This window comes from Sylvia atricapilla, chromosome Z, assembly GCF_009819655.1.
Source record: "Sylvia atricapilla isolate bSylAtr1 chromosome Z, bSylAtr1.pri, whole genome shotgun sequence".
Lineage (NCBI taxonomy): Eukaryota > Metazoa > Chordata > Aves > Passeriformes > Sylviidae > Sylvia > Sylvia atricapilla.
Genome location: NC_089174.1, coordinates 51,119,609 through 51,143,427, shown reverse-complemented (window position 1 = coordinate 51,143,427; position 23,819 = coordinate 51,119,609). Strand labels below are relative to the sequence as shown.

Sequence of the window (23,819 nt, the reverse complement as noted above, 5' to 3'; positions counted from 1 at the left end):
AGCCACATTTGTTCCAGGGCTGTCTGGGACATGGGAATGTTTGATGTCCAGCACAAATAAATGAACAAACACAACGTAAAAATGCTAAGGTAGATCAGATGGATGAAGCAGGATCAGGACTCTGCAGTCATCATTCCCAGGGTGGCAGCAGCTTGGTGCATTCCTCACTGCTCCCAGTATAAAGTCTACCTATTCCTGTGGGGCATGTTCCTTGCCTCGCATCATGCTTTACCCTGGAAAAATGAACTGTGAGTTCCTGTAAGTGGATGACATCAGAGAACAGATTTGCAAAGCTCACATCCATGAAACTGTTTGTATCAAGAAACAAACAAAACAAGTTACAGCTCCTACTGGGTGTTCCCCTTCCTGCCCTGCTGCTCTTTTTCTGTCCCTATTGGCAAGCAGCACAGGGGAATGGATCTTTGTATTTTTGAGGGTCATGTAATGTAGGGAATTTTTAAAGGGACCTAATAAAGTTCAGTGCCTGATGCATACTAACTGTCAGCTGCATGTACTGGCTAGTTCCTTTGTCAAGGAGTACTGAGAGCATTTACAAGTTCAAGCAGTTGTGACTAAAGTGCAACAAAGAAGGCAAGGAAAAGTATTTTCAAAAAACATCAAAGGGAGGCACATGGGATCCCTGTCAGTTGCAGCTTTTTATTGTAGTTGTGCTTTAATAGCCACAGGACAACAGAACAATCCTACCATTATAAAATTTTGATTGGGTTTTCATGTTTTCAGCCTGAATTTTCTGGGGCTCATTTTCATTTTTAGTACTATTCTCAGACTAAATTCAGTCAATCACATGGTGTACCTCAGATCAGAATGCTGGAGAGTGGGCAATGCTTTTTGCACCAAGGAGTAAGCTTGTAAGCACCATTTTCCTTGAGACAGATCTTTTAAGTCACCATAATAGGAAGCAAAACCCTTGTTTACACCAGAAGTCTGCTACAAAGTCCATGCAGTTCTTAGAAGCAAATATGAGTAAAGTCAAACCAAAATGATGGAAATCTCATATGTAAAGTGAATATAATTAATAATACCATCTAAGATATCTACTAGGGATAAGCATGGACTGATGTACAGCTGGGCTCTATAAGATTGGCAAAATGTATTGGATCAAGATGGGGGAATGGAGGCCTTCATTTATTATTGCTGGAGGCTACAGCAAGGATAAGAATAGATAGCTGTCACCCATGATTGTTATTTTTGTCAACACTGTTTTTCTAGTTAATAACTGCAACATCTTTTCATTGCCATATGAAAGACTCACTTGTATGTGCTTCTATACTACTAAACATTAAACATGGTGGGGGCAGGAAGAGATTCCAAATAGCCCAAATGGGAATTGTGCTAGGAGTGAAGTACTGGTTCCCAGTAATAGAGAACTTACTTTGGATCGAGCCAGTGCTTTGTCTAAATATAAAAAAAAAAAAAAGACTCAGCAGAAGCCTTAGTGGAAATAACCTCTGTAGAAATTTAAGGACGAAAATAAGGTAAAGAAAAGGGAGAAAGGGAAGAGGAGGCAGAAAGGCAAAGAGCCTGTAGCAGGAAAAAATCTGTCTTTCACTTTAGGTGTGCTCTTGAATTCTGCCAGGCACTACTCTTTTGCCCTTTGCCCGTGCCCTTCACTGCAGCAGCCCATGGGTGGCTGAGAGGCATGGCTCTCTGCAGGAATTGTCATCTGTGACCCTCATCAGCTGCCTGCAAAGAGCGGATGGGAGCACAGGGAGCACCTCTTCAGGTCTCACAGGCAGACAAAATAGATAGTTGAGGAAAAAGCTGCAGAGACCTGAGGTCCAGACAGAAAACAACATGCCCTCTCTGCCCTAGCTAACAATGTTACCTTTAAAACCAGTCTCTTATGTGTTTTGCCTTTCAACTGCCTGCACTCTGAGCTTGCAGAATTCTATGGCATTTCTAGCCCCTTTAGAAGAATGTCCCTAAGCACCACATTACGTCTTTAACTCTTCCAGGGACAGTGCTTGCACCACTTCTGCAGTTAGCCTGTTCCAATGCATGGCAGCCCTTTCAGTGAAGAATTTTTTCCTTTATATCCAATCTAAACATCTTCTGGCACAATATGAGAACATTTTCTTTTTCCTTGTCACTTGTTACCTGGGAGAAGAGACTGATCTCCACAATAACATCCTTTCAGGTAGTTGTATAGAGCAGTGAGATCTCCCCTGACCCTCCTTCTAGACTCTTCTCCAACTTTGTTGCCCTTCTCTGGACATGCTCCAGGAACTCAATGCCTTTCTTGGAGTGGGGCTCAAAACTCAACACAGGACTTGAGGTGTGGCCTCACCAGTGCCAAGAACAGGGGGTTTATTCACTGCCCTGGGCCCGCTGATCATGTTATTATTGATACAGGTCAGGATGCTATTAGCAGTCTTGGCTGTCTGGGCACATCATTGGCTCATGTTCGTATGGTTGTTGACCAGTACCCTCAGTTTTTTTCTGCAGGGCATCTTTGCCTTGCTTGTGTTCTGTCCTGAGCACCCCATGGGCCTTAGCAGCTCACTTCCCATCTGACACTGTAAATCAGAGACAAAATGCATATTTCCAGTATGTACATGGGAGGCTGAAATCTCTTCAGAGAAAATACTTCTAGGTTTGTTTTCCTATTTAGTTTCTTCACTTAAAAAGGTGATGGAGATTTTCCAGGCCTCTTGCCTTTCCTGTAAATGCTTCTAGGTAACTCAATATGCATCTCCAGTATATCAGCATGTACAGGAATTGCAGAAAAACATATTCCTTGGCAGCTTGCAGAGTGGATACTGTATAAGGTCATGTATTCATTTTGGTTATACATCTGCACTAATCTTGGGTAACTGCAGCAGCCAGCACTGCTGCACAATGGAAGAATGAGCACTCAGCCATCATCCCCCAATTGCTCTGCCTCTATTTCTTGGATCTCTCCCAAGATATAAATAACACAATCCACTGTACAGCTGAACTGCTGGCATCAGTTGCTAAACCTAAATGAATTTCATGTGCATAACTGCAACAAGCCAACAAGCTGTTTTTCACAGGGCTGGCCACCACACCTGTGTTGCTTTTCAAGTCTCTTGGTGTGTGCTGCTGTGTACAGCAACTTTGTTCTGGGGAAAATTGCACTTACAACCCTCCTTCACCTGGACCATGTCTTCAACACAAGAGGATTTTATGACCAAAAGCCACGCTGTTACATTTGTCCCTTACACTCCTGTGTGTCCAGAGACATTCCTGGATATCTGTCCTGTTGGTCATCCTGCCAATTTTACTTGGAGCCGTGGGAAAGCAAACAAGTTTCTGCAGCATTCAGTGTCTTTCCTGAGTCGTCGTACTTTCACCTTTCAGTTGCAAAGTACAGCACATATCCTCTCTCAGATGACTATTCTATCTTCCTTGCCCTTCTCCTGCCATCCCAGTGAATATCAAACAATGAACCACAGATGATGCACCCCTGTACTCACAGTGTAAGTCCTGGGAGTCCTGGACCTGTCTGTCCAGAGACAAAGATCTGTATGTCTGGCTCTGTGCAGGCCAATCATTTTATATCAGTTCTGACTCTTACTTCATTTGCCTTAATATTTTGGACACTGGCCTGTGAAGATCCAGAGGCAGGAGGCCTTGACCTGGGAGGGAAGGTGAAAATGGGAGTAATGGTAAAGAGGAGAGAGAAAACACAGCTTCTCAGGAAGTGCCTAAATAACCATTTTCATCTTACCTGTCTGGGCCAAGAAACCAGAATATTTGTGCCTCTTCTTTTAAACACAGGTGGTCTGAAGGCTGGATGATTCAGAGGCCAGATGCTACCAGGGCAGGTTAAGCTATCAGGATGTTTTAATTGACTGAATAGGGACTCGATCAGATCTGACAGATTCTATCTGGAGCCTGGTCAGAAGCACAAACAGAAGCTTTATGATCCAAACACTCTGTTATCATCACACAGAGAAAATAAGTAGACTTTGCTCTTTCACCTCTTTGATCACTGGCCATTGGACTGGGTTCAGAACAGGTCTTTTTTTAAACTTCTTTTCCCCTCCGTTCCCAAAGGGGGGTCAAGCCATGTACTCCTCTGCTCTAAGGGCAGGCATCCAAGGCATAGTGATTCACTGATTTCCAGTTAGTGATCTGCCATCTCCTGAGTCAGTGGGAAGTTTTTAAGGTTGCTATCTCACCCAGGCTGGAGACATCTCCCATTTGAAGAATTCTGGAAGAACTGGGTTTAGAAAGATTTACACTGGTAATAGTCCAAAAGCAGGTGTGGGCATAAAGTGCCATAAAGGCAAAAGTTTTGTGTTGTGGTGATAAGAGGAAATCATACTAGGCTGAGGTAACATCATAAGAAGAGAAAAAACAGCCCATGAAAAAGTGGTTTCAGTTTGAGGAAGAGTCACACCTGAGTGCTGAAAGCTCCTGAATTTGGGAGATTTAATGCTGTATCAGGCAAACCTGATAGGCAAAACTTAATATGCAAACATTGTTGATCTGGCAAGGAAAGGAACTCAATTGTATAATTTCTTCAATTCCAAGTCAAAGAATTTGCCTTACATTAAGTCTTCTATATCCAGAGTAGGCAACATTGTAGTAGTTAATGTAATGGTTGTTGTGTTTTCTACCTTCGTCATGCTTAGCTCAAGAAGTCCAGTGGCCAATGCTTGACTTGGTAGCCTTTGTTTCTCCAGCAGGGATTAACCTCATCCTACACCAGGTAGATACAGAATATCATTATAATGCTCTGTCGGTTTATGTATGTATACACATTTATTTCAGATAGCAAAGTGAAGTGTGGAGTTTTACTTCTCAAGTTCCTCAGGTGGTACTGAGATGCAACTTTTTCTGGGTGGAGGGAATTGTTTCCCTTCTCATGTATTCAGCAAGATGGATATGGACTACCAGAACAACTCATTCAAGCATCATGCCCGATTCTCATATCCAAGCACTGGTTGGCAATGAGGGATTTCCAGTTTTTCAAGTCATGGAGGTTTTGCCTTTTCAAAGATGTTAATTAAGTTTACTGCTCTTGAACTTCAACTGGACTCTTTAAACAGCAGCCTGTTCAAAATCATAAGATGTGCCTCTGCCAACTTTCCTCTTTGAAGGTGAGCTGTTCAGAGAAGGATAAGCACTGCAAAAGCACTAATCTAAGAGGCGCTGAATTACTCAACTCTGAATTCCCATTTCAGCCTGCAACAGACCTGAAATCAAGCAGGTTTTTTGCCATCATCACTGGCTGTGTATTGATACAGAGTGACATCCACAAATGGTCCCACTGGCTTCAGCAACAGCTGCTGCTGTTGGCTAAGAAAACTAAGCCAATGCTAAAACTAAACTAAAGATTACTGAGTGATTTCCCCCTCCCCTACAGCAGACAAAGGGTACTGTTCACAGCTGTAGCGTGTAGATTTCGGCTCCAGTTTCATAGACATGTTGTCATATAGACAGGTTGCTGGTGCTTGACAGTTGATACAGGTAATAGGAAGTTTGTCAAGGGCTAAAGTGCTGGATTGGGAACCAAATATGCTGGTTTAAAATACTTACATGTCTTTCAGAGGCACCCTTTGCCCTTGCAAGTTCATTTTCCAACGTTATTCTGAACCTAGGTGAGCTAACAGGTACCCTGCTGCCCCAAAAAGAATTGGGAATGAGAGGCCCATAGAGTGAAGTACTTTTGCCAGTGCACTTTTGTAGAAGGCTCTGTACTTCCAGGAGGGTAAACCTTACATGTAAAGTTTCAGTTTCTGGTTTTGCTGGAAGGTTAAAATCTACCTGAAGGTAAAATCCTTGAGACAGGCATAGAGTTTGTGCAGAGATCAATTTCATCCCTTCAGGCAAGAACAATTATCCCTAAACTTGGTGTTTAATTTTCTGTTCAGTAAATATCAGGGGTTCCTTGCAGTGTTCTACTTGTGACTCTGCCGTTTTAATACCAGCTGTATCACCTCAGGATGTTCAGCTCTGAGAGACCTGATACTAATTACTGTCTTATTTATGGCTTTTATATAATATGATTTATGACATCAGTCAAGAAATAGCAAAATAATCAGTTAAAGTTGAACCATCCCCCACCCTACATATGCATCCGTCACCTTTCCCCTTCAAGTGTTTACTGTGATTAGGTCTTTCCTGTTTTTCTCCTAAGTTCTGAATACTTGTATACTTTCCATATTAGTCTTGATGAATGTTCTTTTTTTCCACTAACATGCCTGTGTATATGCTGCAGACATAATTTTTATTACATTTCTGTTTTCACTGCAGAAATTGCATGAGTATTTTTCAGGTACAACCCAGAATGTATACTTAGTACAGGCTAAAGAAACTAGTCCATAAACCTGCATCTGTTCTCCCTGTTTATAATGTTGTTACTCTCCTACCCTAAGAAACAAAACACTGCATAGCCAAATATAAGTATCTCTAGAAGTCTGTCTGCCAGAGTTAATTAGCTGGATAGAGGGGCTGTTTTCTTCAGGCATAGTTCTGCTGACTTAGGATTTGTATGTTCCTGTTTCCAAACCAGTGTGGCTCAGCATCAGCGTCTGCATTCATTCTCTGAATGCCCTGCAGGACCATGCTCAGGGTCCCTCCTGGGGTGGAGGAAAGGCATCTCAGGCCAGAACAGCCCCTGCTTTTAAGCAAAGAGGAAAATGACAGGCCAGGTTTGTGGGCTTCAACGTCTTAATGTGGGAAACAGAAGAAACAGAGGAAATCCTTCACCTGAGGAAGTGCATTCAATACCTTCAGACTGGAGCACAAAGCAGAGTCCTGTATCCAAGCACAAAGTTAGCTGTTTTACAGAGTGCTAAATGTAATGCACATATACACATACCACAGTTCCAAACCTCACCGTCTGCCTCTTCATGTCTTAGATTTCCCTGCATAACTCCCCGTTTTTTCACCTAAATTATGGTATTCTATCCTACCTGACAGCTCCTGTGGTCCATATTTCTGCATCTCTTGAGGAGAATTCATGTACTATTTCTACCTCTGGTACCCTTCTACCTGCTGTTTCTACCTCTTCTACCCTTCTTCTCAGAAGATGCACTGGCTGCCTTGTCCACACTCATGTAATTAGTTCAAAATACTGCCAAACACACAAACCAGGCTTCCTTTATCAGTCTGGTACATCCTTCCCCTGAAGTACTATAAGGTTCTGGTCTAAATTTCGTAGGGCTTGATAGCTACAGTGTCTAAAAGATAAGGCCTGTAAGCAGCCTTAAAATATATTCTCCAGCCCAAATTTAAGGAATTTCAAGACCCATCTGGAAGAAGCCATGATCATCAGGGCTTGATCATAGCTGACCCTGCTTTGAGCAGGAGGTTGGGCTAGACACCTCACAAAGTCGTTTCCAGCCTTTATCATCCTAGTAGTCTGTAGTCTTACTAACCAAGGAACCAGAGTCTCCCAAACGACAGCAAAATGCTGTCCAAAACACAGCATCCCCTCAGCTGTTTGTGGTTCCTTCCTCCTCATAGTAAGGCAGCACTGTTAACACAAGAAGGAAAGTCACTTAGCTTCCTAGCTTATACAAACAGCCCGTCCTGAAAGTCCTCTTCCATTCTTGGATGCTTATGGCAGCCATCCATTAAGAAAGCCACAGGACAGACAAGCAGTCTGAGTCACAAAATCTCCCATTTTTTTTCTGTGGTATTTGGAAAAATAGGACGCTAATACAATCACTGAAAAAAAACCCCTTGCCCATGCTGCAGCAACCCCTGGCCTTCTGACCCAATTTTCTTACAGAAACTGTTAAGTAAATCTCAGTCATCAGGTAGCAAACTGGGCCAAGGAAGCAGAAATACTAACAGTCTGTTTTATCTTATTCCTCATCAGAATCTGCATTTTCTTTCATAATTTTTGTCCTTAATTTTCTTCCCTACAACACTTCAGATATTGGAGTTGTTTATGTAATTGGCTTCATTGTTGTGTCCATCTTTCAAAGGCCAGCCCAAAATCTGCTAAGAAGTCTGCTAAGGAACAAGGGAATTACAGGGTGTCCTTGCCAGGTGTCAAATGACAACTAAGGCATATCCTTTATAAAGTGGGCTAGAAGAAAAGGACATTATTTGATGTCACACAGGACGAATGTAAGGTCTTTGTGTATATATGTATGTGTACATGCTCACTTTGAATGGCTTTATTACTGTTTAAGCCATTATACAACATGTTGCTCAAAATAGATGTGATACCACGGCAATTAGTTTTCAGACTAATTTTACATTACTCTTTCACATGCTGATATCAAAAAAGCAGGCACTTCTCCTTACAATTGAGAAATTCTGATTAAATGAAACTCATTAAAATATAAACCATGCAAACCAACCTTCAGCTTGCATGATTAAAAATTTTGCATTGCTAGACAATATGTAAAAAGACTGCCAAATAAGTGGTGCATTCTCTAGGTCCAAATTTTCCAGCGAGGTCTTTTGGTACCCAAGCTGTTTACTCAAAAATATGTACAACAGTTCTCATAGAAATTCTTACCTGGAGTATTTCTGTTACCTCAGCAGAGGTGCCTCAACTGTTACGCCTGGAGAGCACAAATTAGTGTGATACAAATTTAGCAACAATGTAAATAGCAACCATCTGTGGATACTGATGTCTGGTATAGGACCCCTGTGCTGTGTAACAGGTACATTCTGATGAATGATCTGTATTTTTCTTGCAATTTTTCTACATATTACATGGTGCCTGGGAGACTCTCAGTCTATCTGTACTAATTTGTCTTGGGTTGCAATATGTAACCAAAAGTGGTGACAAAAAGGCAGGAGCAAGCAGCCATGGGTAAGGAAAATACTGGGTGATGCTGATATGTCCCATTCATGGAAATATGGTTCAGCAAGCCATAAGCAGCTACAGACCTTTTGGTAGACAAAGGAAGTTTTAGGTAACTAGCCCTGTCCAAATGTGTTAATCTTGCTTTATTTTATATATCTTTCTTTCTTTTTTCCAAAAGTGAGAAAACAAAGAGAGTGGCATATATAAAAGGAGGACAGTGGGGGAAAGAGGGAATATTCCTGCATCTTCATAAATCACGTCAATAAAGGAGGTTTGAGTTAAAGTAATGGAGAATCTAAACTCTATAGAAGTGTATTCTAAATAATAATCAACTTATCTTAAGGTGTGTGGTCTCAGCTAGGTCTTGACAAGAAAAATGAGAGTGCTGAGCATTTACTGCCTAGCAGAATAAGTTTATTTTCTAAACTTCCTATGTTTTTAATTACTTAAAGCCTCTGGGGACCCAGGATCATGTATTAACAATAGAAAGCACAGGTAGATACCCCAAAGGGGAGTGGGCAAAGTATGGGTTCAAGAGAAACTCCTACCACAACTGTTTGACTGCCAGTTTCTAACAGCTATTTCCACTTCCATTGTCTGGAGTACAGAAACATTACAAGACACTTATTCCTCTAAATACTACTGCATATTCAGTTACATGCGGAATTGTGATTCTAAAATGAAAGTAAAAATCAGAGATGTTATGGGAATTGGAGTGAAGGGATACTGAAGTATATTTTTGATTTGTATATGCTTTGCAGAAGTGGATAAAATAATTACTGTTTTTCTTTTAAATAGATCAAACTGTTTTGCAAATAATTCACATGCTCTTCATGTGCGAGGATATCAGTTGTGAATAATAAGAGACATAGTCTTTTCTGATGACATTTGAAATGCTAGTTAATACCTAGGAAACTCTCTGCCATTGAACTAATTTTTGCATGCTATTTTTGTGTGTATGTGCATGTCTGTATGTCTTCCACAGACTGGAACAAGAAATACAGAAATTAGAAAGTGAAGAATCACAAATATCTGCCAAAGAACAAATAATTTTGGAGAAACTAAAGGAGACTGAGAAATCCTTTGACAACTTGCAAAAGGTATTTAAGAAAAAAATAGACACTTGGACACAGTTTGAGAACAAGGTGTATTCTTAGCACCATTTGGAAGCAGTAGTTAGAATTCATGCACTTAAGGAAAGATTGAGGGCAGCTGCAAAGCACATAACTTAAACCAATATGAGCAAGGTTAGAAAAGACACGGTGGCATTGGGTCTATTCTGGTTGAGTTATTTGAGTTTTCCCTACCGTCTCAGCTTTTTTTGAAGAGGGATTTCATAGGTTATCTCCCTATCTGCAGGGAAACCCACATGAGCTTTCAGCCCCTCTTAAAGATGTCAGCAGGATCCTGAGAGTATTTCAAATTTCAGTGCTCTTGTGATATCCAGAGATAGTAGCATTTGCCACAAATGCCACTTAAAAACACTACAGCCTGCAACGAAAAGCAGAGCTCTTCATCTAGTTGCACCATATGCCCCTCCCCCAGTCTATGATGACACCTAAAGCCAAGAAGCAACAACCACATTTACCCATTTAAAAATTCCAAAGAACCGTACAAGCAAGCCTAGCATAAAAATCAAGATGTTAAGCAAATCATACTCAAAATATTAAAGGTTTAACCAAACTTCCTATTTTTTCTTTTCACAGAGTTTCTCCGACCAGGATGGTGGTAAGTGTCTTTTTATTACTGTATAACTTTGGGTTTAACAGGGGTTGTTACTATAGCTTTTTTGCAAAGATTTAAATAGTGGATTTCTTTCCTTCATTGTGTGTTTCTGATTTATTGCTAGAGCCATTACCTTTTTCTTTGGTATTTCTATAATGCAAGCACAAACATCACTATTGTGGTAAAACAGTATTGCTTTGGCAGAGTTCCACCTCTTCTTATGCTCACACTAAGGGAAAGAGCAGCACCAGTAACTTAAAGCAGATTTCTGTGTTATTGACCCCTTTCATCACGTGATAGCTCTGCACTGCAGATTCCTCCTCACCTCTCTGTGGTCGATCTTCTCCATTGTATGTGCTCATGCTCTGCTCATAAACAACTGAATTCTGTGAGGACTACTTCTAATATAGAGGAACAATTATTAAAAAGAGACTATTTCACTGATACAATATTCTCCACTGACTCTTGCAGAAGGAAAACCTCACTTGGTTGGATGACAATGTAGGAACTCCTAGCTTATTAATTTAGTGTCATAGGAAGAGTGATTTATACAAAGTGTGAGCTATAAGTTTAGGTGTCTGAGTGAACAAATAATATGCATAATTCCCAGGAAGCTAGAGAGATCCTTGTAGAGCCACCCCAGGATCCTTAGGACCCTGGAAGGATGTCATGCTAAGGCATTATCTGCAGATAAATATGTGCACCAGATACTCATTCTCAGTGCACGTCTTTCAACTGACAAAAAATGGAGTTAAGACTACCTCCTCCAGGTGCTGTCAACTATATTGTGCATGTAGATGAGGATATGTAGGACAATCCCAACATTAAAACATTGGGACAAAATGGAAGTTACTATGTAGTATTTGAGTTGACTTGGAGCTGTCTTTTCCAGGTGATTAATATTACTTACTAAGGAGGCCTTTCTTAAGTCAAAGATCTAGTTCAGAAATTTTTTGAATTTGTATATAATCCAAGTTTTTTGTTAAATATTGTTGTCAAAAAACAAACAAAAAACAAAACAAACAAACAAAACAAACAAACAAAATTAAATAAATGAATAAATAAATGAATAAATAAATAAATAAATAAATAAATAAATAAATAAATGCCACCACCCACACAACCAGATAGTCTGTTCCATGGTAAGAACTTAGTCTTCTTTCCCTTTGAAGGATTTGAATCTGGCTACCGCAAAGTGGTAATTGCGAATATTTTGTACCTATGCAGAGTTACACCATGGTCATTAGTAAGTTTCCAAAACAGGAACAGTGCCTGCAAGAATTAGCAACCGAAGTGCTCAGGAGGTTCTATGACTCCTGCAAGGTGCAGTCTGCCTCTTCATGTGTCTTGTAATACCAAAGAAAGCAAAGGAAGCCCCAGCTAACAATTATGAAGTGATATTTTCCCTGAAGGTATGTAGCAATACAGTATTTCATTATGTTCAAAAGAAGCCCTCATGCTCTCCAGATTATGTCTGAATTTTGTCAGGAAGTGGATTCCTTCCTGACAGACTAAGCCAGAATTAAGGAGAACTTGTAATTTCTGAAAGGTAACAAAGAACTGCAAAAATATGTCAAAGAGAAGAGAGCAACTCTTCAATTTGTGCAAGCAAATAGATCAGAGGGCTACATCTCAGTGAACTAGTCCCTCTTCTCTTCTGTATCATTGGCTTTATATATCTGGTCTCTGCCTCTTGGCAGCTGGTCCTTGTGAGCTGAGCTGGGCAAGGTCATCCCTTAGGTAGCTCTGTCTTCTGGTCATCTGCAGAGGACTGAGGTTGTCCTTTTAGCCCTCCCACTGCAGGCACAATGCAGCCCTGCATCTTCACAAGGTACAAGCTGAGGCAGTCCTCTGTATTCTCTCTGGCAGTCATCTGAAAGGGTAGCTTATGAGATCAAGAAGAAAACACGTACATAGTGTGACCACTTTGGTGCCATAGATTTTTCCCATCCTTCAAAACCTCACAGAACTTACTTTGTTGCTGCAGATCAGCCATCTGTCTGACAACACATCCTGCAGAGGAAAAAGGTAGGAGCCACAGGAAGGCTGTGTAAAACACATACAGAACCCAAAAATTACCTGGTTGGGCAATTTCTTCAGTTGCTGCCACATCATGAAAGACTCCCAAGTCCATGCATCTTATGTTTGTTTGATCTGTATCCTTTTATTGTAAATGAAGTGACAGTACAAAAATTACTTATCTCAACATTATGTTCCTGTCTATAATTTTGTACCATCTATATCGTAGTGACAGAGATTTTGAGTGTGCAGGAAGCACAACTAGAGGATGTTCAGAGCCCAGAGAGATCCAAGCAAAGGCTATAAGGGAAGGGAGAAGTGGTGGTGAGCACCAGTGACCGATCCTGTGATGCTCTGTGTCCTCCACAGCCTTCACAGAAAAAAAAGAGCTGTGTTTGGCAGTGAGAATTTCTGAGCTTGTAATCATCCAGGCACAATTAACACAAATTCCACATTTTCCAGGGTATAAACACGCTGCCTTCATAAATGACTGTGTAAGAGAAAGTAGAGCAGAAATGCTGAGACTGAGAGCTGTGGACCTGTCATCTTCAGTTGTGACTGCCATCTTTGTGGAGGCTTGCAGCTGACAAGTTCTCCATTAAACAAGGTCTGAGATTATGCTAGGCATTACATCATTTGTTGGTGCTCAAGTCTGCAGTCAAAACCAGCCATGCTGCAGTGCTATGCTGCATGTACATCATGAACAAATGGAAAGGAGAGAGCTCTTGCTCCATGTGTGTATGTTTATATCTCAATGTATATATAAAATAAAAGGCACATGAAGATCTGATGTAACTCCCTTGTCTGCTGAATTTGCCTCAGAGGTAAATGCATCCTCTGCAATATTTGTCCATTTGTATGCAAACTATATGCTGCCACTTCAGCCAACACACAGAAGCCACAATTACAATAATTGGAGAGTTTGCACAAACTTCTGTTTGAATTTTTTATGTATTAGCATATATTCAGCCCAAAAATGATCTAGGAAACCTGACCTGAACTATTTCATTCCCAGAACACTGTTTAGAGACTCTTCTGGTTTTCTCTCCTCTGATCTTCACCAGCTGCGCAGCCCAAGAGCAAAGCAGATGAGCATGCCCTCAGAGGAGTCAAGTATAGCTCTTTGAAGAGTTCTTTCCACATGTCCTGTAAAAATTCATCAGCGATTGACTTTCAGTTGTAGGCTTTTGATAACTTTTTTGATAATTTTTAAATTCAGTCTCTGCCTGGAGCTGCCACAATTACAGCACCTCTGGCTACCTGAGTAAAAACCATTTATCACTGCCCTTGGAGTGCGACAATTTCCTACCCATCTCATGCACCACTCAATCAGTTTTGACCAGGAGAATAGTGTAGGAAACAGTGTCAAAAGCTTTGCTGATGTCTAACTAAACATCATCCATTGCTCTCCCCATGTCAATAGAAGATGTTATTATGTTGTAGAAGGTGATTGGTTTAGTCTGTCAGGATTTATGCCCGGTAAATTTATTGTGGCTTTTTCCAGTCATCTGCTTCATTTTGGTGTGTAATGGTTTCTAGGAGGATTCATTCTGTCACTTGCCATGGGGACAAAGTAAGACAATTGTGCTTTCAGTTTCCTTTTTTGGTCCATTCCTGTGGTAGGACATTTTTGCCTCTTCTAGTCATCAAGGATGTCCTCTGATCGCTGTGTCTTTCAAATATTATAGACAGTCTCCTTACAAAATTGCCAGGCATTTTCTTAACACTCTAGGCATGGATTTATGAATTTATGGACAAAAAAGGTATTGAGAAATCTGCTTTATCACCATTGTTAGTGACTAGCTTCCCTGCACTCCTTAAGCAGTGGTCTTGTGTCTTTCCTTATGCTTACTGCTTACAAATACTGAAGAGCCCTTTCTTCTTGACATTTTTTGCCAACTTTAGTCCTAGCTGATCCACAGCCTTCCTGACTCCATCTCTGCATCCCCCTAGCAAGGTTCTTGTAATGCTCAGTGGCTGTCTTTCCACAACGAGTATGTTGCTTTTTCCTAAAAGTTCATTGTTAAGCCAGGGAAGCCTTTTGTTTAGATTTCTTCCTTTGCCTTTGTAAAGAATAGACCATTGTTGTGCTTTCAGCTGGCACTTTAAAATAACTCCCAGCGCTCAGAAACTCCTTTGACTTTCATGGATGCTTCCAATGGAATCTCTCATAGCTAGGCCCTTGGTGTATTAAAGTTGTCTCTTCTAAAATTTAAGGTCTTTGTCCTATTACTGGTCCCCAGTGTTCTAAGCAGAACTTTAAACTCCACAATGTTTTCTCACTGTATACGAGGTGTCATTGGTAGTTAGGCTACCAGTATAAGTCAAATAAATCTTATAGGTTTGCAAGCAGTAAATCTAGCCATGTGCTGCTCCTAGTTAAGCTTGTCCAGCATCTACAAGAATAAGGATTCCTTCAGACATTTCAGTATGGCATGTGCACAGTTTTTTATTTTTTTCCAAAAAATAAGTGGGTAATCGAAGCCACCCATGAAATCTGGGCTCAGTTGGCCCAAGACTTCACTGAGGAGATACAGTAAGGTTTTGGTGGCTTCATCATCCTGACAGGAAGTATACTGACAGGGAGCATAACATCCTCCTTAGTGATGACCCTTCTAATCATGATCCTAAGGCATTTGTTAAATAGAACCGACATGGTCTCCATAGCTCTCCTCTATACATGGAAATACCTCTGTCACAAAAAGTGCAACACACCCTCCTATTCTTCCTATCTTATCTATCTGAAAATATTTGTATCCATCCGTTGTGGTCTCCTTATCATGCGAGTTTTCCCACCAAGTTTCTGTGATTCTTCTAACATCCCTTACACTGGGTACAAGGTTCTAGTTCCTCCTGCTTGTTGCCCATATTAAATGCATTGGTATACATGCACTTGAGATGACTGACCTCAGGTTTCTTTCCTTCAGAAAGGGCTGGGGAGCATTTCTTACTGCTGTGGTAGATGGGCTCATCCACCAAGTTCCTTATGGGTGGGGTGTACAAGTGTAAGCTGTGGACCTTAACCCCCAAGTTTGTTTAAAGCAGACTATGTCAGAGCCAGACTATTCAGTTTCCAGCAAAAGCCTCAACTGATGTTCTTACAAACATGGTCGGAGGGCCAAAATCGCTGTTCTTCCTGATGCAGCCCCATGCAGCCCCAGAGAGCTTTGTAGCTGGAATGCCCCTGCCCTGGGAGTCAGTATTTGCAGAAGACCCATCACTGATTTTAGTGGTATTGGACTTTTTAGAGAGAATCCATCCCTTGGAAAATTCATCCATCTGACATTTGACCACAAGCCTCTGTGTGGGAGCTATTCGGAACAGTTCCAATGGTTTAGCTTTGTACAAACACCCTTGATGGACTACCTTGTCCCATATGTATGGCCAAGCACTTGACTCTCTGTTAACCTGGAAGAGTGCCATACTTCTAAAATTTGTTTTGTTGCGAGTAGTACAAAAAGACACAGAACTCGTTTTATGGCATCCTTAGATAATAATAACTTATCAAATATTGAAATGAAGATATTGAGTGCAGTCTGTTCAAATGTTATGTTCTGTCTTCTAAAGTGAACAAAATACTAATTTGTATCCCTTCATTCCTTGTAAAATTATCCTCTTATATCCTTTTAAAGGTGCTAAATAAAAGAGACTTTGTTGCCAGTGAGAGAAAGAGAAATAATCCTATTTGCTTTCTTTGGAGGCTGGTTGGGGGAGGCAGCAACACAAGACAGGAACTGGCAGAATCAACCAACCTCAGCTTGTAGTCGAATACCCTATTTCTGATATGTGGCACCACCACTAGCTTCAGAAGGAACTAGATGAGAATTGCAATATCCTCCCAGCATTCCCTTCCCATGACAATGACAAATTGGATCCCTGAAGCTAATTTTGAAAATGTTTTATCATAATTACCATACAGAGAAGTTTCTAAACTAATTCAATACTAACAATATCTAATACTTAGCCAAGAACTGTCTCCTAAAGCAGGGGACAAGGGGGAAAAACCCAAAAGAAACAACAGCTTACTAAGGTCCACAGACATGTACCACATGAATGTGAGTTTCACTATCAAGCTGCACAACTGATTTTCCCTACTGCAAGATGTCAGGAATGCTCAGTTCCCCCATAGGCACTGGAGAAAAATAATTTGCAAAGAATTTTACCTCCTGCAGTGTCCTCTCATGCAAACTGTGCCCTAGCCATCCCTGTTGATCCTCATGAACTGCAAAAGAAGTAAGGATGATTAGTTAAGCAGTTCAAGTCTGCATTGATTATGACACGTAACACGTGACACATCTGTCACTCAGTCACTGGATGAGTGTGTACTGAAACTACTGTTACAAAAGGACACTCTGTGGGATGAATAATTACTAAGTTTGTGCTATTTCCAGAACACAAAGTGCCTTCTTTTGCTGGACCAGAAACACAGTCCCCACTTCTTTGTCCTGAGAAATTACTTCCGTTTTCAATAATGGCCGACTCATTTGCTAGTGATATTTCACAGGGCAAGAGCACCCAGCATTGTACCCATTTCTCATTACAGTCAAGAAACCCTGCAAAAGAAAGCAGCTGTTTCTGGCCATTGCTCAGTCAGCTGTGTGTCTTAAACAGTTACATTTCCTAGGCTCTATTGCTAAAAATGCAAAACTTTGAGGAGACAGTATGCATTAAAATTATAGAAGTCCATTTGCCAAGTCTGCCATTTGTCCCCTGAAATATGAAATAAAATAACATCTCCCTGGACAGGCTTGGGGATTTTTTCCAATTCATCTGTAACAAACTGAACTAATTTATGTATTAAATTTGTAGGGGTTTTAAATTAATTTGCACTGTGCCTCTTTTCCTTACTTTTCTGACACCAGAAAGGAGGAAAGAGGGCTCCTTACCTGAGTTACCTACAGCGGTCCACAGAGGGATGGAGTTTCATCCTGGGGTCTTATTTTTCCGTATCCAGTAGCACTGGTGGCCACCACTGACTGCTATGGGAGAAAAACCAGTTCACTAATTTCAGGCCAAATTTTCCTGCCAAAAAAGCTTTGGGATTAGAGCCGGCATATCATGTTCTTCCTGAGGACACTACAAGGTGCATGTATTTTTTCTGGGATGGGTGTTAGACCATAGAAAATGTGATGAAAGTAACTCCCTTAACCAGATGCAGTCAAGCAGGTTACAACAGAATATCTCATTCTGTGTCTCATTTCACCAGTTCCCTTTTATGATCAGCACTGGGCAACCTCTCTTACCTGCTTATAGCAACAAGGGGCTTCAATGAAGGAAGATTTTGCCTCCTACTCTCATACATGGACTAGGCAGTACCAAGGGCTTGACAAATTATACATTGAACTGACAAAATTCCCTTGGTGGAAAAAAAATGGTCTGTTTCACACCAAACAGCATTTTATATTTGAATATAAATTTAACCATTTCTGTAGAGAGTTGAAAACATTTCCAGCTGATAGGAAAGAATATGATTTTGTTTGGTTTTTTGTTTTGTTTTGGTCTGGTGCCTGAACCTTAAGTCAGTTATTTGCATGTCTCTCCTCTGAGCTCTGCTCTTAGCTCAGTCACTGAATTCAAGCAGAACAATAAATGCTAGTTATATTTAACCCAGCCACAAAATATCTCCAAGGAAATACTTTTAAATTCATTAGTATCTCTTCTAAAGTACACATTTAGCTTATGATTTGCAGCTATAATCTCGAATGTAAAACAAGTCAATCATTTAAGATAGCTTTCTACTAATTCAGGATTTATTCATGAGTGGCATTGTAGCACTGGCAGGAACATAATACTTATTGAAGACCAAAACGGGTACCCTATCAGTATGTATATGAGATTTCATTATTTGCTAAATTTCACCTTTAAGAACAAAAAGCCAAATTCTGATTCTATAATATTGGAAACAACTGGTACAAAAGAGCTTGTTTCTTATCCTATTCAGTCAACACTAGCATTTTTAGGCCTTTATATCTCTATTTGAAATGTCATGTATTCAGGGTACAGCACTGGATTAGTTCCTTACCTTTCTCCCCCCCGCCCCCTCCCCATTTTAAAACTCACAGACTTGATAAATCCAGAATCTCCTGACAAATAGTTTTATGTGTTCATCTGACATAAGGTTTGAGTCATCTGGATCTATTCCCTCCTGCCTCAGCTAGTCTATTGAATACCAATCACAGGACAGTGACTTTGCACTTTGTTTGCTTTGATCCAATTATCTAGTACAAAGCTCCAGTGACTATTGTCAGGGCTGACAACACTCTGCTGCCTAAGCAATGAAGCCACTGGGGCTCGTAGCACGAATCTAACTGTTTCCTGTTCTCTGACACCAGATGCAGTAAATTACATTTACTCCCAGATCCCTGAACTCCCAACCCTCTATTCACGAACAGCAGAGCCAGTTCCTGGGTGGGACGGATCAAGCAGAGTAGCTGGTAAGTCTCAAGGAACAAAGAATTGTACTAGTCCAGTAGCCATGAACTCCTTTTGTTATATTACTTTAATGAGTCTGGTGTCCTGATATCATTTAAATGCCAGGAAATATTGCTTGATGTGTATTTTTGTAAATAAGTCAAGGTTTTTTGAACTGCAGTAAGTACTCTCAAAACAAGGTAGCTGAACTACGTACAAGTACTATAGGTAAAGTCCTTTAAGAAAAAAAAAATATGGAAACATTCAGTTCTTTCCATCTCTGCTGGTACAAATACATAGTACTTAGGCCAAGGTTTTGTGTCCTCTCTTGTACCCATGCAACTCCAGACAGGCACTTCCAAAACCACATACATTCTTCAAATATTTATGTCATTTATACTACTTTGTGTGCCGTTCTTTCTTCTTGGGAACAAGTGGGCTTCTTTTTGTTTGGAGTCAGAGAGAATTTTCAAACACTTACTTTTGAGATTGTGTATGTGTCTTAAGTGTAACCACAAGACTGTTAGAAGCTGTACTTTTTTATTGTTTTCAAAAATCTTTGTTTTCTAAACAATGTACTCACTATCTCAAGACCGAATTGCTGCTGACTACCTAGGAGGTCTCCCAAGGAAAGGGATAAAAGGTGACTTACTTGAGAAATGGATTAACCAGCACAGCAAAGCAATGTCTTCAGCTAAAGCATGATATACAGCTATGAAATGTGTAATTTTTTCTGTAAGTTCTGTTGCAAGACATTCCAAAATCTTGCCTTCCACCACTGCTTACCCTGATATGTCTTTAAAGCAAGCTTTTCTGTGTGTTTTGTGCCATTCTCTCCATGACAAGAAAGTAATTTCTTTCATTTTTTTGGATTACTCAGAAGCCTTGTAAATGTAGTCCTTGATAAATGTATTGTGTGTGTGCAATAGGTGTTCTTAAATGTGGGCTGTAACCATCCATCTTAAAACAGACTCAAAGTGTAAGTAGATTTTTTTTTTTAAAGAAAAGCCTCTGAATGCACAAAGAATCTAGATCCTTCTGCTGGCATGTTGGGATCTTGTCATGAAGTGCTGGATCATGTTTCACTATAATTAAAGCTTGTGCAGAAAACTTTTACTTGTGAATACTGGCTGTCATCTTCAAGTACTGCTTTCAGTTCCAACTCTATTGTCAGGCAGTTTTATATTCTATTAGTAGGTCACATTTTGCAGTAAATACGCTTTGTTAAATAAAGACATTTTAGCACCAATGTTAGTTCATTTTGCAACTACTTTGACAAGCTGGGCTGCTAGGTTTTCTCACAGAGAACAAACATTATGCACGCAGGCAGATGAGCAAGGTTCTGTTATTCACTTCTCTCGTGGCAGTGCCTTTTACTGGTGAACATCTTTCTAAGAAAATGACATATGTTTATGTATTTACTTAGCCAAGTAGCTTTAATGCGGTCCTTGGATTGGTGAAAAACCACATTATGCCAATACCTAAAATCACTGCAGTAAAATCACAGTAGAAGACATGAAAAAAAAAATGTTGACGGAGTCAAAAGCTTAAGCAAATTAGCCAGAGTTGAAATACAAAAGGAACACATTTCTTAACTTTCTAGGACAGTATCCTCTAAGAAGTGCTAGAACTTGTTTCCTGAAGTCTCTCTAATAGATAAGACATTGTTACATGACAGTACTCCATACTGTACATAAAAAGATGTATCTTGCAACTCTTCTTAAATATACAACGTAAAATTTTAGGTTTGGGTTGGAAAGGACATTAAATATTATCTAGTTCCAGGTGCCTGCCATGGGCAGAGTTGCCATTCACTAGATCAGATTGCTTAGGGCACCATCTAGCCTGGCCTTGAAAACTTGCAGGCATGGGGCATCCACAGCTTCTCTGGACAACCTGTTCCATGCCTCACCACCTTCTGAGTATTTAAATCTGCCCTCTTTCAGTTTAAAAGAATTGCCCTTTGTCCTATATGTACCCGCCCTTATAAAGTCCCTCTCCCTCGTTTTTATAAGCCTTCTAATGGTACTGGAAGGCTGCAATAAGGTCTCCACAAAGTCTTCTGTTCTCCAGGTTGGACAATCCCAACCCTCTCAGTCTTCATGAGAGAGGTGATCCATACCTGATCATCTTCACAGCTTTCCTCTCAATCTACTCCAAAAATGTTCATGACTTTTTTGTGCTGAGGGTCCCAGACCTGGATGCAGTGGTCCTGGTAGATAGAGTAAGGGAAGAAGTGGTGGCCACACTTCTTTTGGTGCAGCCCAGGATCCACACTGTTGCCTCACGTCCAACTTTTCATCCGTGACATCCCCCAAGTCCTTGTCCTCAGGGCTGCTCTCAATGACTTCTTCTCCCAGTCTATCCTCATGTTTGGGGTAGCCCCAGTCCAGGTGCACATCCTTGCACTTGCTGAACTCCATAAGAGTCTCATGAGCCCACTTCTCAGGTTTGTCCAAGTCCCCTGGGTGACATCCCTTCCTTCTTTTGTGTCAGCTGCACCACTTAGCTTTGTGCCATCTGCAGATTTGCTGAGGGTGTCCTGGATCTCACTGTCCATATCATTTATAAAGATACTAAAGAGTACCAGTCCCAAGAGAGAGCCCTGAGGAAAACCACTCATCACTGGCCTTCACCTGGACCCAGAGCCGTTGACCACAACTCTCTGGCTCCAGTCATCCAGACAATTCCTTATCTACCGAATAGTCCATCCATCAAATCTGTGTCTCTCCCATATGGGGACAAGGATGTCATGGGACACCATATCAAAGGCCTTACGGAAGTCTGCATGGATGACATCTGTTGTTCTTCTCTTGGTGACCATTGCTATTATTCAATCACAGAAGACCCCCAGATTAATGAAGCATGATTTTCCATTAATAAAGCTGTGATATCTGCCTCCTTATCTTTTATGTGCCTTAACATACTGTCTAGGATGGTCTGCTCCATGATCTTCCTAGGCACAAAGGTGAAGCTCACTGGTCTGTAGTTTCCCAGTTTTTCCTGTCTGCCCTTTTAAAAAACCTAGGCAGCATTTCCCTTTTTCCAGTCAGTGGAGACTTTACTTGACTGCCATGACTTTTCAAATATGATGGAAAGTAGCTTGGCAACAACATAGAATTAAAGAATCATTGACTAGTTTGTGTTGGAAGGGAACTTAAAGATCATCTTGTTCCTTCAACCCATCTGCTGGGGGCATGGATATCTTCCACTAGAACAGGTTGCTCAGAGCTCCATCCAGCCTTGAATATCAGCTAGTTCCCTCAAGACCCTGGAGTGCATGTCATCCAGTCCCACAGACTTGTGGCTATTCAGCTTCATCAAGTGATCCCAAACATGTTCTTCACTTGCAGTGGAAGGGTCTTCACTTCCCTTACACCCATCCAGAGGATTAGGTACTTCAGAGAATTGAGAAGCCTGAGCCAGTGAAGACCAAGGCAAAAGAACTCATCGAGTACCTCAGTCTCCTCTGTATTACTCATCACCAGTTCTCCCTTTTTGTTTGCAGGGAGATACAGGGAGGTAGATTCCTCTTGGCCTTTTTTTCCTAACCTGCGTACTTACAGAATTTTCTTATTACTCTTCATGTCCCTTGCCAAGTCCTATTCCAGTGTTGCCTTGGTTTTCCTGACCCCTGACATTAGACCATATTCCTGTACTCTCCCCGAGTCACTGTCTCTGCTTCCACTGGTAGATGTTGCTTTCTTACTCCTTGGTTTGAGAAGGTGACTTTAGTTCAGCCATGTCCATTTCTGGCCTGTCTTTTTATTTCCTACACACATCATGTCAAGGATTTTAGACATCATGCCATCCTCCACTTAAACAGCTGAAAGTTCTTTCTCATGAAGTGCAGGAATTTGTCTTTGCTCTTTTTCAGTATCATGCTCCTCAAGGTCAGGTATGGCCAGGTCCACGTGAATTAACTATCAGATTTTTGCTATCTGCTTCTGAATTCATTCACATTGTACAGGTCTTCTTTTAATGCACAATACTGACATAAATTTGTGCATCAAAACAAGGAGGATCTGGCAGATTGCATCCTCTTCTGCATTACAAATACATGGCACTCAACTATTTCATGTGAAAATCCCTAGTCTGTAATGAAGCACCATGCCCCAAATAATATTTTTAATTTTCAAAGAAAAAAAGAACCACAGGATCTCTAGGAAAGCTCAAGGTGCTACTTCTCTCTAATAAAGTAACGGGCAGCCAGCTGATGGGCTGGTGGTACCCTCTCTTTTGAGTTATGGTCCTCAGGACAAATCAGGAACTTCTGCTCATCAGAAATTATTTTCTGAATGTGCTGTTGCTGCCTCATGGTTCAGCTCAGCTTCAGTTCAGCTGGTCTCTCAGAAAACTGCCAGAGTTAGGATCTTCACCACAGGCAAGCCAGCTTCTATTTTACCTTTGTAATGTTGAAAGTTGTTGAATAACATCTGCCTGAACAGCCCTGGTGAGGTCAAGTGATATTCAGAGCCCACTCACCCAAGCCAATAAACAAAATTCTTCTTCCTTTCTTCTTCTCCCTCAAGAAACTCACCAAGAAAGTTCTAGAGTGTTAGTGCTGGTACCTGCATCTCTTTGTTCAGTTATCATTATAAATTGCATTAAAGGCTTCAGAGCAGAGACACTTGGATAATAAATAAAGGGCACTTGCACACCAGTTCCTGGGCTGGGACAGTCCTGAGCGAGTGATCCATGCTAGCTGCTCTCTGAGCTGCAATATGGTGCTGTCTGCCACAGTTTCTCGGAGCAATTGCTTCGTAACTTAATTGCTACCAGCCCTGGGGCAACAGTGTTTTCTTTATTTTCCGCCTTAATTTCCTGTTTCAAATCATGCCAGCTGCCTTGCAGTCTCCAGCTGCGCACCTCAGAGCAGAGCTCAGCTCTTAGCTCCATT

The 23,819-nt window shown here is 40.9% G+C and overlaps 1 protein-coding gene across 1 annotated transcript in view; it reads left to right on the top strand.

Moving 5' to 3' along the window:
* Positions 1 to 23,819, top strand: part of PALM2AKAP2 (PALM2 and AKAP2 fusion) — a 272,229-nt gene that overhangs the window by 107,725 nt on the left and 140,685 nt on the right. Inside the window, exons 4-6 of the mRNA XM_066338760.1 lie at positions 9,750 to 9,864; positions 10,471 to 10,492; positions 18,841 to 18,942. Of these exons, the coding sequence (XP_066194857.1) occupies positions 9,750 to 9,864; positions 10,471 to 10,492; positions 18,841 to 18,942 (239 nt within the window). The remainder of the gene's footprint in view (positions 1 to 9,749; positions 9,865 to 10,470; positions 10,493 to 18,840; positions 18,943 to 23,819) is intronic.